Source organism: Fringilla coelebs (assembly GCF_963513975.1).
Source record: "Fringilla coelebs genome assembly, chromosome: 6".
In the NCBI taxonomy this organism is placed as follows: Eukaryota; Metazoa; Chordata; class Aves; order Passeriformes; family Fringillidae; genus Fringilla; species Fringilla coelebs.
The window spans coordinates 24,312,266-24,331,344 of record NC_140034.1 but is presented as its reverse complement, the minus strand read 5'-3'; the positions used below and the strand labels follow the sequence as shown (position 1 = coordinate 24,331,344).

At 38.3% G+C, this 19,079-nt stretch overlaps 1 protein-coding gene across 1 annotated transcript in view; it reads left to right on the top strand.

Moving 5' to 3' along the window:
• MIPOL1 (mirror-image polydactyly 1) overlaps positions 1-18,126 on the top strand; it is a gene marked incomplete at its 3' end in the record, with an annotated part of 150,329 nt that extends 132,203 nt beyond the window's left edge. The window contains exon 11 of the mRNA XM_084207570.1: positions 18,060-18,126. Within this exon, the coding sequence (XP_084063696.1) occupies positions 18,060-18,126 (67 nt within the window). The remainder of the gene's footprint in view (positions 1-18,059) is intronic.
• Between the last annotated feature and the right edge of the window lie 953 nt (positions 18,127-19,079).

Sequence of the window (19,079 nt, the reverse complement as noted above, 5' to 3'; positions counted from 1 at the left end):
AACCTATTTAAAAAATTAAAGAGAATATCGGTGGAACCTTTTTAACTTTTTTAGTTGTCACATCTAGTTTTATTTATAAATACTTAATAATATAGCTATTTAAGCAGAGGTTGAGTTTTTACTGTTTTTTTTTTCTAAAGTGAAACAATCTTGTTTAATCCCGTGTACCCAGGGTGGCTAAAGTAGAAGCGCAGCTACAAACTGAATTAAAGTAGTGGTGATGCACCGCTGTAGTGAAAGGAATTTACGTAATTTAACATGCTCAACTACTTGGGAAAATTTTGGTCAGGTTAGTTTTCATTATTGTTAAGATCAGACGACTGAGCCTATAGCAAAATCAAACAATTGGTTGGAGTCTTTTGATGACAATAGCATGCCCTTTTTACCACGAAACTGTGGAAATGCTCTGCACGTCTTCCCAGCACCCGGAGTCATCCACCCCCATCTTATAATTCAACCTGCAAACAGATTAAGCAGCTGAGTTTGTGGAAAGTGTGTTTACTTTGAGCTAAGAACCCTTGTGTGACACTATAGAGATTCCTCTGACACCTCTGGGAGAGCTACACAGACAGTTCGTACTCATCAGCAGGGAAACCGGGCTGAGAATTCCCAATTTCTTTGTAACCTCAACTGCTTCATACAAACCAGTGTTTGGCAATTAGGCAGGAACCCATTTGTTAGCTTAGCATTTTATTTAGAAGATGTAGGATGTTCTACATTTCAAAAAGGACTGACAATTTATAAACCTGTCAACAGAAAGGCTTTTTGGTATAAATTACTGTAGTATTAATTATTAGCACCGCCTTAAGAGGATGCTTAATGTAGTTTTAAATGTGTCACAAAAATTCATAGACTAAAGACCGTTATAAAATAATCTGTTTTCTTGACTTTTTTAAATGCTCAACTAAAATTGAATTCTGACATACGAAGGAAGTAGTTTTGTCAGCTGCATAAAGTAGTTTCTCCATATTATTCAGTAAAACAGCAACAGTTAAAATCAGAATACTGAAATAGTTATGACCTTCATTAAGAAAGAACATTACTGTAATTAAGAATGTTGAGAAAAGATGTACTTTGTATCTTCATACAATGTAGTTTACTAGTTTTACACTACCTTTGCTAATCTGTTCTCTGGCAACACTAAAGAATTTTTTAATATGCTTAAAAACTTCAGTGTTTGCATTCAGCATGATATACAGAGCTTAAAAGGGAGTTGTAATTCTCCACAGCATTTGCATCATGTCAGCCATTTGTGTACCCACCAGTAGTTGTTGCTTTCTAGACGTGAGACCTGAGTCAGAATAGTGGTCCTGTGCTTTCCATCAGGACAAAAAGCATCTAAAAACTTCTTGATCCTATGCCACACAAAGCAGCAGGGGCATGTGAACCAGAAGGGGGATGTTTTGGTATCTACTTATAGCCAACTTGGGTGTAGTAAACATCTGTTTATACTGAAGTAGGATGAACATCTCACATCAGCTAGCTGCAGTATGAGATATAAATCGAGACTGTCTGCTCCTGCCTGTGAAGATGATTCACCATCCTAACAGGGGTGCTGGTGTAAAACAAGAAACATTGATGCTCAGAGGGTGGCCAGACAGATTTAGCTGCATTTGCTTGAATCTCTCGATTTTGAGACGCTATCAAGATACACTTAGACATTTAAGAGAGTGCTATACTTTATAAAGCAAATACACATTCTAACTGTGGTCTATGTAAATAAATTCATGTATGCACACACAAAACAATACATATTTATTCAATATACTATTATGATCTGCACAGGAATATTTTTAATCAATACTCTGGAATGGCTACAACTATAATTTTCTATATTTAATTAATGTTTCTATTTTGTGCTTACAAAGAATTAGGTCAGGAGCACAGAATTCACCAGGAATGTTGGTATAGTATCACAGGCCCCCTGCAAGTTTGTCCTCCTTGAGAAGCCAGGAGCCAGCTGGTGCAGCTCCATCTCCCTGGTGCAGCAGGGAAATGGAGCAGACCTGGAGAAGGTGGCTGGGAGAGCCTCTGAATTAATTAATACCTCTGCCAACAGAGGAAGCAAGGCATTTTAAAAATGTCCTTCCGGCTGGAACCTCTGGGATTGTGGAGTGGCTGCTGATGTCAGTGAGATCAGAGCGGGTTATAATGTAATACGAAATCAATATTAGCCAATTATCAGTAAAGGTTGAGGCCACTTTTGATGTTTTTCCAGGAAATGTTCTATTTTTCTGCAACAGCTTTGCAGCTGGAGTGAATTTTAATGCAATTTGTCTTTTGGGGGCTTCTATTTTTTCTCATAATTTAATGATTCTAGCTCAGTAAAGTGCAGCTCTGCATGTGAGCACAGCTACACTTGCATAGTCGTGTAGCTGTGTGAAGTGGCAGAGGAGGGTGAGTGGGTAGAATTTCTATGTAATCCTCTGAAAATAAACACAAATCCACAAAGTAACAGTGCAGTACTAAAATATACAGGTATGAAAATAAGCATAAATGGTGAGAAGGATCCTGCTTGTGTACTTTGTCAAGGTAGTTCTGACTATGAATAAAGCTAATATAAAAGTGATGTAAACCAGAAGTCATGGCTTCATTTGTTCCTAACTGTTTATTAGAGATCTTTTCAATTTTCTTTTTCTTTCTTTTAAAGAGGAAGTCGGGAGAATTACAGCTTTGGATAAAATTTTTTAGCTGATTGAATACATAAGAAAACTAAGTGGTCTTCTGAATTAAATTCTATCCTTAATAACATTTGCTTTACCCCTAAGGTCTGATTTTTTTTTAACCACCTAAATTTCCTTGTGACTGGAACACATCCTTTATTTGTTTAGTCCTGAATTTCCCTCCAGCCTTTCTGAAAATGCTTTCTCTGCTTTTGTACTTGTTCATTTATTTACTTAGCTGATGCTGATATATAAGTTTATCTATGAAACAACAAAAAAAACTACCAACAGTTGACATGGATGAAAACAATGCAAAAAATTTAAAGAAATAAGAAGCAAACATTTATTAAGTAGTTAGTGTCCCCCTCTTCTGCAAGTGAAGCTAATCTGCCTTCTGAGTGCGGGAGCTGTGCGTATTTCACATCAATGTCCAACACGTTCCTCAGTGCTGGCTGGAGGGTCTAATCTTTCCCAGAATGATCAGAGCAGTGCAGTTGAAGAACAAGGATGAATATTTGAATAATCACACCACAATGTGAGGTGACCCTCCGACAGGGGACTGACCAGATACACATATGGATTTTGGGAAGGAGCTCTGATGCTCTTTTTTAACACAGCTGTGAGAAGAATGTGGCTAAGACCCAGTAGTCTTTCTGGAGTATAGCTGGCAAAGGAAACCATGAGGAGAAGAGAATTTAACACATGGGTGTAAGGGAGTTCACTTCATTGATGCGATCTGAGGGGAATGTCTAATGACTGGAAGAATCAAACTTGGCAATGAAAACACAAAGCTCTTTTCATCAATTCAAACGCTGACTCTAAAGCTGCAGATGGTTACCTCCAGCCTCGCCTATTCAGTGTGGGGTTGTATAAAATGGCACTTTGGTGAATACTAATAGATCAAAACAAAGATTTAATAACATAAAGATGGGGTGTTCATTTTTAAATGAGGATACAGGTCAGTGTCTCAGAAAAGAGCGAAATAAGTATCTTTATGTATGGGTCTAAAGTCTCTGGAGATTTTTAACTGCAAACATATCTTTAGTGTGCAGATTGTATTCAGTATGGGGCAGCTATGCAGGGAACAGGCTAAAAGCAAGATTTCAGAATTATTATACTAATTGAGCCTCTTTGCAACATGCAAATGTTGTTAACTAGTTATCTCCTTTTAAAATCATACCTACATATATTTAGCTGAAGTATACACTGTAGCTTGTATGCGTTGAGCTACTTGTTGTAGGAAAGAATGGAGCTAGTTAATTAGAAATTGCAGGCAGAAGCACTTCACAAAAGAAACAAGTTGTACATTCACTGGGACTTAAAGCTGTTTGTTTTGGAGGAACCACCAAGTCTTAGAGAACTCAGCTGGCTTTATTTTAAATTTGAGAGAGCTATTTCTTTCATTTTCTTCTTTCAAAACAATAAATATGATTTAATCTCTTACTTTATTAAGATGTTATATTTAGATGTTGAGACTTTTCTATTAAAACTAAACCACTTTTTTTGTTGTTTTTACTTACAGAATTTTACTCTGGCGTATGTGAGATCAAAACATTAAATACTGGAGGCTAGGAGTACAGTTTCATAGATACAAATAGTTTCACTGATTTGTGTCAGTAAATAATTTAGCACATGTCAAAAGTGATTTTTCTTTTAATGATAAAAAAAACTACTGAGCTGCCTGCTGCTGTGAAATTCTGCTGAGTTTGAATAGTTGGTAATCTTTTCATATCATATGGGGAATAATTTAACTGGTGCTGGTGTTTTGAAATGTAAAGTAAGCCCTGGTGTCTTGTTGAAGAATGTAGATACAGAGCTAGTTTCTTAGTTACAGCAAATTGACTTTGCTCTGTCACACTAAGTTGCATTCATTTGTCCCAGTTAAGGGTATGACCTGTAGTTTACTGAGAAACAGATGCTGGTGGGTTGATTCAAAAGACAAGTGAGTGAGGGCAAGGTGCTAAGGATCTTATACTTGCTATAGCAATCCACAGAAGTCAATGGATATCAGAGTTTGTATGGAAGGAAACGGAAAGCAAAGGAAGATGACTTTTGTTGTCAGTTTAAGATACCAATGCAAATTAGCAAAGGTTCTGGTTTTCAGAATTGGATCAAAACTTATTAAATGGGCTTCAAAATGGAAAAAACTCCTTGATGGGGACTGATGTGTTGGCTGCCTCATACAATGATTAAAAGCAGATTAAAAGCTCCATGGGGCCCATAAGAGATACACAATCTCCACAGGCAGGGTTTTATGGTGTTTAGGAAACCCACACTAGCCAGATGGAAGATTCCCAGACACGCAAAACTACCACATACTCTGAAGAATTTTGCGGAGCTGATGCAAATTTTTTTGGCATACCAGACATGAATAGGAGCATGAGAAAGTTCAAAACACAAAATCTAGTTACCATCACTCATATCACATACAAAATTATTACCAATAATAGCAATTAGAGGCTGTGTGAATGTACCAGATTTAGGAGCAATAGGCTGGAGTCGTCTTCTGTAGTCAGTGAGGAAATAAGACTAATTGAAATGTGTGAAAAAGTCATGCTTGATCTAACTGAAAGCAGTACATAGCAAGGTCAGGATTTTTTAAAATACTTGGAATTCTACACTAACACCAGTGATTCCTCTCAGAAAAATTCCCCTCAGACTGCACTAATATGCATGGTGAAATGATGAATTAAACAGTCTTGTAGAGATACCTGTTTGTTGTAATGAAAAAAAAAATTGAGTAAGCCAATGAGGTTATGTGCAGCCGCAGAGAAATTCAACATATAGACAGAAATCAATTTTTTAGGTCTGAAGGAAATAAAATATTGAACTAATATTCAAATCTAAGGTGAGCTGGACAAATTCAGTCATCATTGGCATATTCTCTGGACTGCTGTCATTACACATTTCTGTATCACTAGGCAGATAGTTTTTCCCTTGGTAAGGCTAACATATTATTCATACTGTACAAAAGGAAATATGTAACTTTTGGAAAGCTGGAATGAAATGTATTTTCCTTATTGGATTATATTATCTTTATTGAATTACACCAGTTTGTTAATTGGGCACTTCATGTTGCAATACAGCTAAAAATTTTCAGGCTGTGATGGAGGGAGTGCCTAATAACTCAATACCACTAATACTGTTAACATCTCTGCCCAAAGAATCACTTTGGATGAGCACTTGGGATAGAAGGACTTGGATAAACATAAGCAAAAAACTTCTAACTGAAAAAAAATATAAAACAATTGACTTTTTGTCTTTTCTGCCTGGATTTCCTGGAGACCCAAATGGAGAAGCACATGCTGAGACAGAGTGAGGCACGCTGGTTTCAGAGATCCATGAAGAGCAGTGTGACCTCAGACATTTCTTTCAAAACTGTCCTTGGCACCCGCCCCCATCACACCCTTTGTTTTCTAAGTAGTTGTTTGGGAGAAGGGATTCTCCTCGAGGGTGTGACAGAATGGATCTCAGTTTTCTCCTCCATCTGTGGAGATTCAGATGTCCTGCACCTCAGAGAGGCATTTTAGCCAGGCAGGTCTGCTCTGGATGCTCCCTGTTCCTTGCTTCGAAGCAGCGCCATGTAGCAGAAAATGATGCATGCTGCGAGGATCAGAGAGGGGTAAATAGTCTACTCACCTCCAAGGAGCAAGACCTGTTTCTGACACTTACCTTAGGGCTTTTTCTCAGTTTTATCCAATGCCTCTTGAGCATAAATACAAAACCAGTATCAGAACTTCCATCTCCCATTTTCCAGGTGGGCACCCTTGATGGCCTCCCACAGAATCACACCTTCAGGTCTAATAGCATTTCATATGTTTCTTCTGTAGAAATTCACAGCTTCAGAAAGAAAAACATAGAAGTGTCTTCAACCCTGGTATGCACTGCTCCCCTGAGAAGAGGCAGATGTGGGTTAAAACCAGGTTTTCTTTAGTTTGGCTGAATGCTTTAACTGAAAGCATTATTTTTTATGCTTGTCTTGAAAAGGAGAACTGGTAGCACTGCTGTTGTCTTTATCACTTCAAAGAAACTTGTGGCCTTAGTTTTAGAGAAGGTAGCTTGAGGACTTCTGAACAGCCTGGAGCAGGACACTCAAAGTTAGGGACTGCCCTTAATAGAGCAGGCTGTGGTATCACTACTGAAAGCCTCATACAATTATAATGTGTGATATTGCCAGAGCAGATTATAGGATATCCTCTGGATATTTTGGGTCTCATAAATTATAGTGAGGCCTGTAGCATCTGACAGTTTATGATCAGTGCCAGTTTTCTGCTCAGTGGTGCACTTAACAGAATAAAGACAAAAAATCCCAGTCAAAGGACAGATATGCCTTTTGTGCTTTCCTTGCACAGCCAAGGTATCCATTGGCTGCAGGGAGTTTCACATGGATGGAGAATGCAAAACTGCACATACAGTCAAAGTCAAGTATTTATTTTCTTTTTGTAGCTATGGTTTACTTTTACTTAACCTCTGTACATTGTGGATTGCAGTGCAGATATTGTTTTGTTAAAGTATGGGTGGTTACAATATAAACACAAATATTTATTGTCATTTGAATATTTATCATCTCAGCCTTTCACGAAAATAAAAGCAGTGCTGAAACTTCATTCTCTCAAACACTAAAATGTATTCTATGAAAGTCAAATGTTTTCAGAGTCAACATAATCACAGCATCCCAGTTTTTGACCTGTGTGTTCATTTACAGTTTACTTATAGCTGCTTCAGAGAGATGGAAGTTTGTAGATTACAACATGGTTTTATTGATTTATCAGTAGCAAAATACACTAAGTATACACTCAGTAAACTGGATCAGCTAGCTCTTGGGCTTGTATTGTATAATATCAGCTTGTTGTGGAATACTTCAGAACAAAATCAGAATGTTGGCATAGTTAGCTTCAGTGGTGTAAACCAGACTTGCAAAGACTAATATTTAGTAAGACCAATAACACAAACAAATTAGATTTTGAAGTTGTTTGCCCAATAGGAAGAAGCATGCTGACACAGTATTTGTAAGCTTATAGTTAACTATTCTATGACAAATTATTAAATAACTTTCAACAGCAGATTGAGTGCTCCTTGAAGAATAGCAAGAAAACTTTTTCTCAGACTTGCTTTTTTTTTCAAGATGATAAAAAGAGTGTCACAGCAAATACTCATTTAATTTAATATTTTATATCCAAATAAAATAAGTCCATGGCATTTACATTGCCGTTACTAAATAGTATTTGGTTTGTTTGCAAGAGTCATTTATTTGTGGCTTGGCTGAAGGAATAAAAATAAATTTGCGGTTCCTTCTGTTAATACTCATACTGTTTCTTAACATATGCAAAAGATTGAATACTGTAAATGTATATGCAGAAGCTCAAAAAGAAAGCCCAGACTTTCTGAAGCTTCTGAATTACGTATAACCTTTTAGAGAATTGCTGGGACAGTTCTTTACAACAACAAAAAGAAATAACTGACTAAGCCAAAAAAGTATTTTATTTTAAGCAAACTTGAAATCATTTAAATTTTCCCACTGCTTAAAATTAAGTATACCTTTAATAAAGCAGGGGCTAGTTATCTGATTTAAAAAATTATAGTTTGTGTTTCTGAACTGCTACTGAGCCATTAATTAATAGATTTTTCCATAAGGTTTTTTTTTTTAAACAAGGTTTTGTAGAAGGGTAGCATCAGCTGTGTTTATGAGAGCTAACAACAGCTTTAACCCCAAAATCACCACTGTTGCTTTGCTGGCAAGTTGGTCAACTTTCCTGTTCAACATTTATGCTGTGATGTGGGTATAAGGATACAAATCCAAACACTGAGTTGTTGAAAGGCATAAATCTTTAGGACCAAGTTTTATCATTTTAGCTTCAGATCATGGAATTCTTGCCCATAGAAAGTATCAGTATTCAGCCTTTGAATGAAAGACATTCCAGGTATTGTGTATTGTGCAGGTATTGAAATATGTACAATAAAATTATTTTATTTAGCAATTTACTTTGTGCCTCATAATATATGTAGTTGTATCATTTCTATTTCAATCCTTGATAAAATGATCATAAATTATTTAAGGGATATAACATATGCACATCAGATAAAAGGGATATCTAAGTGATGCACTCAACACAAAAGGCATTTTGTAGATTTTACTTTATGCTTTTGAAGGATTTTGTGACTCTATATGTAAAGCCAAATTTTTATGCTTTCATCAACAGAAATTAAAAGGCTTTTCTCCTACAATCAGTCCCACTCATGTCATCACCAGGCAGAACTGCCCCCAAGGGAAACATTAGGAGGAAGAGAGGATGTTTTGTCCATGGATTTTTTGTTAGTTCTTGGGGGAAGACTGCCTTTTTTTCTGGAAATACTATACAGAAGTATGACCAAGTGTGAGTTGTCCTGAAACCACCAGAGGGGTAGAGAGTTCACCTGTCAGTCTCAGCCCATTATGAAGGTCTTACCACAGGTAACAGCTTAGTAAATGCTTTCCTCTTACGTCCATACCTGTTTCCATTGCTACTTGATCTCTAATTGCTGTGATGGGCATCTCTCATTCCAGCTTGGGCAGTATCACATCGGTGATAAAATAAAACAAACCTACGTAAAATCTATTTTTAATGAGGAGGGATTTGTTGATGGTTTGTAGGAAGGGATTTTCTCTCCATGAGCTCCAGATAAATTTTGGTCAAAAGGTGGTACCACCTTGGGGAGGCAGAACAGGATTAAGATCTGCTTAGAGCCATCAAGCCTGCATTGGGTTTACTTGTGGAATCAAGAAAAAAGTTCACGTTGTCTTTCTTGTTAATGATATGAAGAGGAGTTTGCCAGGGCTGTGTTTTAATGGGATGTACCTGGGGAACAGCCTGTCGTGGTTTAACCCCAGCCAGCAGGCAAGCCCAGCAGTGCTGCTCGCTCACTCCCTCACCAGTGTGATTGGAAGGGTAAAAGCTGGAAAACTCAGGAGTTGAGATGAAGACAGGTTCATAGGAAAAGCAAAAGCTGCACAGGCAAGCAAAAAACCCAAGGAATTCATTCACTTCTTCCCGTGGCAGGCAGGTGATCAGCTATGTCCGAGAGAGCAGGGCCCCCTCGCACAGAACAGCTACTTGGGAAGACCAGCTCCATCACTCTGAATATCCCCCCTTCCACCTCCTTCCTACTCCCTTTTCTACTGAGCACAATACCATATGATGTGGAATATCCCTTTGGTCAGTTTGCATCACCCCTCCCAGCTCTGTCTCCTCCCAACCTTCCGTGTACCCCAAGCCTCTTTGCCAGTGTGGCAGTACAAAAAGCAGAAAATCCAACTCCGTGTAAGCCCTGCTCCACAGCAACAAACCCATTTCTCTGTTATCAGCCTGTGTTCAGCACAAATCCAGAACACAGCCCCATACCAGCCAGAAGAAAATTGTCTCTACCCCAGCCAAAACCAGCACTATATCACATCAGTATTTGCAATTCTACAAACTCATTGTAAACAGGACTTGACCAGAAGGTGTCTGAAAGAAGCGAAGCTTGATTGAAATAGGCAACTGAGAGGTTCAGACTTGACTTTAGAAGACGTATAACATGCAGAAAGGTGTAAATGCTGGTTTCAGACTGATACTTTCAACTTTTAGAGTCTCTTAATAAGGCCATTCTCTGCAGATCTGTGAATAAATCCTAACTGTTCATTTTGAGCAAATTTGAAACAGTTTGTTTCAGATAATCAATTTTTGACATTGCTTTTCAATTTTCCTGAAGATGGATTTAGAACAAACCAAAATCCTCTATAAAGGAGGTCCTTTTTCCATCTCCTGAAATACATTTCTGTTGAATATAGTATAAGGAAACTGGCGAGCTGCTGCCAGACACAGTTCAGAGCCCAAATTGAGAAGCTTAGAGAAAAAGGCTCTGTATTCAGCAATTTTAGTCTCTAATTCAGTGGGATACTTTTTCATTATTATTATTATTATTATTATTATTATTATTATTATTATTATTATTATTATTATTATTATGTTTGTAGATGTGAAGAACCCAGATCTGAGACTGTATTCCCCTAAGAATGTGAGGAACAGTTCAGAGACACAATTAAGATTGCCTGATTCATGGCACTCCAATGATATCAAAAATCATTACCAAGGGGCAGGACTGGTGTTCGTCAGGAGTTTTCAAGAATTAATGTTTCATTCATTATTCATTATTCATTATTTATTCTTTGAATGAATAAATACTATGACAGAATACTTTCTGTGGGGAAGACATATTACCGTAAGGTAAAACTGCTAGTTTTCCATCAGCAGGTGACACAGACTGCCAGGAGCTATTTGACAAGGAAAAACTCCAGGACATCCTTGCCTGTTCCTATCAGCACAAACTTCATGGAAATATAAGGAGTACACTGTAAGGAGTAGGTTCCCATGTCAAGATTGCTCCTAAGAGAACAGCTGTGACATCAAATGTGTGGAAACAGTACTTGTCAGTGCTAAAAGTAATTCAAGCTTATGGAAGAAGGAATAGAAAAGGTTTTTCTGGCACAAATATAGTAGTAAGCTTTGCATCAAATTGCCATAATGAACTGTTGGATTCAAGCTGGAGTGATAAGGAAAATTTTGAGATTAGTTTAAATAATCTGATGATTATTTAAATATCATTTGACTTTAAATCCTCTATTTCAGCTATTGTTCATTTTTTATCTCTAATATCAGCTGCATGCTCAGATGTGAATGGTCCCTCCAACAATAAGAGCCTGGTCTTTATGATATGTTGAAGATTTTGATGTACTGAAATACAGCATAGTTGTTTCAGGGTTTGTTTTTCTTTCTCAGAAGCTCATTTATTTTTGGCAACCAATGCATGCTGTCCTGAGCAGGCATTTGAAAGTAAAGGAGCGATACCTTTCACAAGGCATTAAATCCAGCATGGAAGCAAAGTCCTGATTTTGTGTTATCCTGTAATGTGTAGCAATCTACAACAATGCAAAGCAGGGTGAAATGCTGTCAAAATAGACCAACTGTGTTTACTGCTCAGTTTTCTGCTGCTAGTGATGGCACAAGGTGAATAGTAATGGTGAGCTAGCTCATAATCTTCCAAACAGAAGGTAGAGGGCAAACAGTTTGACGAGATTAGTTATTGTGAACCACAGATAAAGGCTTAATATTTTAGCCAAGGCCTGTGTAAGCCAGGTTTATTTTAAAATATGTCTGCTGTCAAGAGCCCAACTGGCTGTATTTGCTTCTAAGTTTAATCATATACAGAATTACTCTTTTGGGTTGAGAAGACGCTGAGAGGGATTTAACAGGAATGCTTGTTTGGTGACAGTGCTTTTCAGGGGCAGAATGGTTTGCCCCGCCAAATTTAAGGCCAGTACATTTAATGGAACATACTTTTTGGAGTGACATTACACACAGTGTTGGGCAGGCAGGAATTGGCAGCGGTGCCTGTAGAGATTAGATTCAACACTGTGGTCAGTCAGTCAGTCCAGCCACTTGTCTGACAGAGGGCACTGAATTGTACCCAGCATCAGCTTCAAAACCATGGCTGAACTCCAGCATGCCATTTAGAAAGACAGCCAGACTCTAATCTAAAAAATGCAGAGGGAACTTGGTTAAGAAGAGGAAGGCAGGCTGTGCACTGGAGCCACATGTAATCTTTATCACTATGATGGTTTATGAAAGAATTGTTGCAGATCATTAAATTCAATTGGCAGGGATTTTTACTGAGAAGATAAAAAATTATTGTTAAAAAGGCAGGCTTTTGAGGTAGCAAAAATATTACCTGAACTGGAGAATAAGGGTAATTAAAAATTAGCTGATTCAGCCAGGAGTAAGAGGGTGATGGCTGTGTGCATGGTAGATAGGTCATGCACTGCAAGGTCATATCCTTGACACCAGGCTTCAAAACAGTGAATACTTAAGTATTTTATTCAAAGCAGCCTCAAATTTTGAAACTGAGAACAAGCCACCCCAACACCCAGTGTTAGCACAGTGCTGTTCCCCTGAGAGGGAAGCAGCTGGGGTCCAGTTCCCTTGTGCAGATAATAGAGCTGAACCAGTTTGCTCCAGCCTCCTGAGTAAATGATCCTATCCAAGTGACTGGTTTCTGGGCAGGACCAGTATCACAGCAGCCTCCCTTCTCTTTGTCATTTGTTTCCTTGAATCAACAGAAAATGCCTGAAAACAAGTATGCCATTTAGAATTTTATGAAGTTTATCCAAGAGGAAAACTGAAGGAAAGGAGAGGGAAAGGGAGTTATTTTATTCTAAATGAAATCAAGTGAATTCTTTTGTATGACCACTCACCAAACAACCATTCACTGAACTCTATTGCTAAACTGCTTGCAGTGCTTTTGTCCAATGCATTTTATTTATCTAATATATTTTCAAAAGCTTGGTTTCTAAAGAGAATTAGTGTCAGCAAAACACATTCCACAAGAAGCCAGAAATCATGCAAGTAAGGCCATCTTCATAGCCTGAGCCTAATCTTATCTACTGGAAAGATAACCAAGGGCTATAGCTTAGGTTTATAAGCCTTTATATAGCATTTCAAAATCCAGGATGATTTTGTTTTTATCACTTAACTCCTCCATTTGCAGGTAGAAACCATTGTTTTTGGCTAGTCTGTATATTGCTCTGCAGATTAGGACATGGGCTACTTAGAGGGTGCCCTTTTCTGTCAGCTGGGTGTCCATTTTGTCTATTTCTGGAGCAAGATTCCCAGGAAGGTCCCTCCATGACTGTCTGACTGTCATATTCAGAGCTTGGGAGTAAAGACCACTGCTGTCTTTGGGGTGAGCTCCTTTGGCCAGAGGTGGAGCAGTGTGAAAGGATGTCCCAACCTGTGTGGATTTAAGCAGTTGCAGAGTTTTTACTGATCCCAAGCTACAGGTTAGAGCTAGACTTCTGAAAGAGGGAAGCCAGCCAAAAATGTGTATGAGAGTGAGCAGCAGAGAGTAGTAGGTGACACACTTGCACTGATCAGTTCATCTTCTGGGCTCCCAGAGCAAACTTCTCTGTCACTTAGGATTTCATTTCTGCTTTATGGAGACCAAGTCTAAAACCAAATTTTTTTTTACTCACAGGAGTAAAGCTTTGCTAAAAGTCAGAGCAGATTGTCAAGCAATTCAGGATGTGTGTAAGAACATTCCATATAACAACATACTCTCCATCCAGGCATTGACAGCTGTGTGCACAGGTGACAAGGGAACACAGTTTGGAATACCTGGAAGAAAATTTGAGAATGGTTGAGATTTTGTCTTGGGGAAAACTCACCTAGTAATGATCCTGTTCAGGTGTTCCTGTTCTTTCCTCTGAAGATGAGGATCTTCTTACAGCTTAGCAGCATGTTCAAAAGGACAAAACTAAACCTGTAACATCATAGCAGCAAGCCCCTTATGGAATTCTTTTTATTTCTGTATAGAACACAGATTCAACTGCTTAATTCCAAATCTGTATGGAGAAAGCATGGAGAAACCACTGCAGTTCAAGACTCTTAACATTGTGTCTTTTGCTAACTTAAAAATAATGATGGACTGGATGTCCCTTTCCTAAATTGTGTGTTTTATTTACTTTTTCCATTTCCTTGAGCATTACAGAAGTATGTAGTGTAGATAAAGAGTATTTCTAGCATCATCTTTGTGCTTTTCATCAATGCAAATTCCATCTATCTTGAAAAGCATTGGACATTTTTACTTTTTACTTTTGGATATATGTAAATCAATAGAAATAAAACCAAAGTTGTGCCTATCCATCTCAATCCATAGATTTTCCCTGTATTTTATATGTCCTTTTGTACTCACTTTGCATGCATGCATACAATAGTTGTGTAAAGAATGCTGATGTGGTGTTTGTTGAGAGAATTTATTTGTTAAGGGACAGATTTTCTAGAAGTATTTGAAGAACTAAGGAGTAATGAAGGCCATCTACTGAGGTTTTCAAAAATTTCTAAGGAAGAAATCTGTGAGAATGGGGAGTGAGCCCTTAAGAGGCTTTGTAAAGCATTCCAAAAGGTGTGTGTGTCTGTCCTTGCACATTTAGACCTTCAGCACTACCACAGAATGGCCTGTCCACCATATCATTCTTCTGCCTGATCCAAAATATGAACTCAAATACTTTCTTCTTGAATTATTTTTTTAGTTGCTTCATGAGATGCAAACTCAGTGTGTGTCCTTGCTTACATCTCAGGAGAAAGTGTAATGTTGCACATTTTACTTGTACTATGTGGACTCTTCAGAAGCAAAAAGGCAGATGTCATTTGTTAGAATGTTAGAATTGGTTAGAATTTGTCTTGGAGTGCCATCAAATGTAGTCAGCGCTGCTTTCAATTTTTAAGTAAAAATATGGTGAAATTACACCAAGTAACAGAAGTTGGTTTCTTCGTGTCTTCCATATTTTGAATAAAACCCTGCAAACATTGAGACTAGTTCCCAGTACCTTCCATTCTTCTGTTTAAATTACCTTTGATCTTGAGGTATAGAACTATTACTGCAGTTTTCCACATTCGAATGCTCAGTCTCCAGAGGGAGCTGCCTGCAGTGTCCCACTGGGCTGGGCACAGAGCCTTATCAAGGAGGGCTGGCTCTGCCACCCTCACCCCTCTCAGGTAGCACCTCACTGGCACAAACGGCTTTTTTAGCTGCCTTTTATTACTGACAAAGGAAATGTTGCTTACTGTGAGTTGGGATGACAGAGTTGGGCCCTTGGTGAGCAAAGAGTCCAGGATTATCATTCCAAAAAGCCCCCTGAGGCCTGTATCAAGAGTTATTAACCACTGATTCAGCACATAGCATTATTTTGTAGGCTTAAGTGGGATTTCAGTGGTATATTGGGTCTTGTGTCTGTGTAGGGGTAAATTTTGCCCTCTGTTATTTTATCTTATAAATAGCTGCTACCATTTCTCTTTAAGGTTGTTGCTTAAATCTCTTTCAAAGGTACAGTATCTTAGTCCACTGCTTCTTTTTTTTTTCTTCTGATAAAGAATAAATAAATTTGAAAACCCACATATGACTGAAACAAAAGGCAAATAAGCTCTGCATGGTGTGTATTTGGTGAGGAATACCTCATTTTGATGATTTCAGTCATCATTCGTTTGAAAAGCAGAAACTATGATTGTTAAGCCTCATTATTTCCAATGGAGCCTGACAGTTTCAAGGTTAAACAGAAGACAGCTACTTTCATCCCAGTGGTATTTCTCTTCAAACATGGGCAGCCCTTCACTGCCTTGTTCTGCTCTGGTGTGCAGTGACATTGCTTGGTCACAGAGTGGTGCACATCCAACCCCAGTTGTAGGACAGTGTGTAAGCTGTGACATCCAACTTGTTTTTCCCCAAAAGGAGCCTCAATTACTGAAGTCATTCCTCCCCACCACCCCCCGCCTTGTATCAGCCGCACAATATTTCTTTTTAACTGAACAGTGATTTAAATAAGCCATGATCTCAGATTTTACAGGTTTTATGCTGTCTCCCAGAAAAACAATTTTCAGCCCAAGCCTTCTGTTTGTCCAAACAGTTTGAAATGTTTCTCCAGTGCTTTTATGTCTCTGAGGTACATTAGAGAGGGTGCTAGTGTGAAAGAGACCTCCAGCAAGAGTTAAAATGGCTGAGAAAGCCTCTGTGCTTCTGAATACACATGCTAGGGAAAGAAGACTAATTGCCATTGCTTTCTGAAATTGCCCATGGACTGACAGCAGATGTGACAGGGAAACTTCCCAGTAAGAGAGGCTGACAAAACTGACTGATCAGTAACTGAGCTGAAATCCTTCGAACTCAGAAAACATTGATGCATCCATGTGAGAAAACCTACAGGAGCAAATAACTTGTGAAATCCCTGACTTTATACCTGCACAGACTGACAGCACTGAGTTGTGGCTGTTTGGGTGCTGCCTCCATAAAGACAAAGTGCAGTAGATGTTATTTTACAAAACCAAGGGGAAATGCACTGGTTGGTTAAGAAGGAAAAGTGCCTGTTGGAAAACTGCAGGGAGAGGAGCAGTTTTTTAGCAGTTGCTACCTAAGCAGCAGTTTTTCACCTGTGCATTCATTCCCTCAGAGTCCCTGTGTAAGAGCTAGAATGAGCTGAACTTTCCACATACTTTTCCTGCTGCCTGATGATTACATTTGGGTGGTGAATTCTTAATCTCATTTCAAGAATTAAGTCACCTGGTGAGTACAATGAAAGGTGTAGCTTCATCGTGCTTGGTGGTTCCTGGAAAACAAGAGTGTTTCAATACGTACCAAGCACATTAGTCATGACTTGTGGCAATAAATCCATGTTGACTAGTTTACGTGCAGTGAAGTTACTAATGCATTCATGAGATAAAATGCATTTTGCAATTTTGATAAAGCTGTGTCATTTTTATTTCCTATCTGCATTTCTCATGTTGTATGATATTTTTTTTAATTGTCTTTCAAGACGCAAAAAAAATGATCAACTTTGTAACAATGAATGCAGCTATTTGAACCTGCAGCTCTGTTTATCCATTGTGGAAGCTGTGTGTATATTCTGGATATGGCTCTGAAAGTGTACTGCTACACACAGTGTCTGCTTTTATACAGATAGTTTATTTGTGGGAGAGTTTTCATTGAAGGATACCATAAAATACAGACAAATTGAAGAAATAGCTTGAATACATGATTTCTGGAATGCTGAGGATAAATGGGCATAGATACAAAATTATGAACAAATATAGTCCTTTGCATTTGTCTACATACTTTAACAAAATTATGTAGATCAAATTAAGCCAGTGAAATTGAACATGTTTATAGTGCCTGTGCCTTAAATCTAAGAGGATTGGGCAGCTCTCTGTCCTACTTACTTAGACTGTTAATTTTTCTGTAGCTGTATTGACACAAGAATCACACAGGCCACCTTCAAAATATCATCGCCCACATCCTCAGAAACTTGGCTTGTTGAGTATTTTGAAAAAGTTTTTACATAAAACACATCAGCTTTTAGACATAAATTTATAAACTGGACAGTAAAAGTATCTGTTGGATAATGGGCAAGATATTATTTAAGGGGAAACAACAGTTAAGTGCTACATTTAACAAGAGCCATGGACAGCTCATATTTTTTAAAGTATAAAAATTAATTGTCCTGCTTACACCAAAGTGTATATTGTACCACAGGACTGCTGCACAGGGTTTTGTGTTAATGCCATACAGGGACCTCAGATACTCTATGCACTACAAAGGAAAAGTGGGTTGATATATATCACTGGCTGCAGATGGGTTGGGTTGTAGGTTAAAAAGTTTTTTGCAAGTTGTCTGCATTTTCCCTTAATGTCTGTCTTTTACAGTAGTGCTTTGTTTCTGAGCGTGACCACCACCAGGACAGCTTGGTTCAGTGCAAACACTGTCTCTTTCAGCCAGAACATTCCTAACATTAGCTTCCTTTTTTTTTCTCTCCTCTCCCTCTCCCCTGCCCCCTCTCAGGTTGGAAAGGCTGGTGGACGTCCTGAGGAAGAAGGTTGGAGCAGGGACCATTAGGACCGTGATCTGATTGAAAGCTGCAGTCTAAGGAAGCTTTCACATCTGGTGACCAGGCTGCTTCATTCAGCACTGTGTAAACACTGAAGCCTTAACTTAGCAAACAGTTGTTAGAAGTGGGACACTCCAGCGACATTCCAAGCTGAGATAAAATCAAATCATAAATGTTTAACTACTTTGCTGCTGAGTTCTGTGATTTGTTAAAATGTTTCACTGCAAACAGGTGTTTGTTTTTAACCAAATGCATTGTGGCACGGTGTATTGTGAAAAATTATGTAGATACTTATTTTAACAGTCTGTCCTCTTCATGTTAGACTATAGTCTGCTGCAAGGCACAGCATGGTCATTTTTTTAAATACTGCAGGCTTCAGGTTCAAAATGCTGCAAAGCAGTTTCAGGATTTAGATCCCACATTTTATTTGTGAGGCTGCAAATAGTCCAGTATTTGTATGTTAAATATATTAATTGATAAAGTAGGTCGAAATTCAAGAAATACCTCTGGCTGGTATGGTGGATATTTTTTCCTCCTTACTCGTGGCCCATTGAATTGCAGGTAGTAACTGTGGCTACATCAAAGGGCAGGATAAATGTATACCTTTATACAATAGTTGAATAGCTTCTGCTAGTACATGGCATTTTCAGCCTACATTAAAAAGAAATTTACATTTAGGTTTCACTGGAAGTACAGCTGAAAAAATTGCAACATGAAAGCCTTGTGACATTGTACAGTATCTCAGCCAGTGGAGAAAGTTTCCTGTATTGTTTTTAGTCCCTCCTCTGTCCTTTTAAATGAGGGAACAGCTCTCAGATTTCAGAAAGCACCTTATAAATTAAAAATTCACCTTTTCAGTGTTTGCCTCTTCTCATCCCATTCCTACAAGACTCTGATTGCACTGCAGTGCAGGAGTACCATCCAGGTTGTGTTAGAGGCTAAACTGTCAATCCTCAGCTTTTTGTACTCATGAA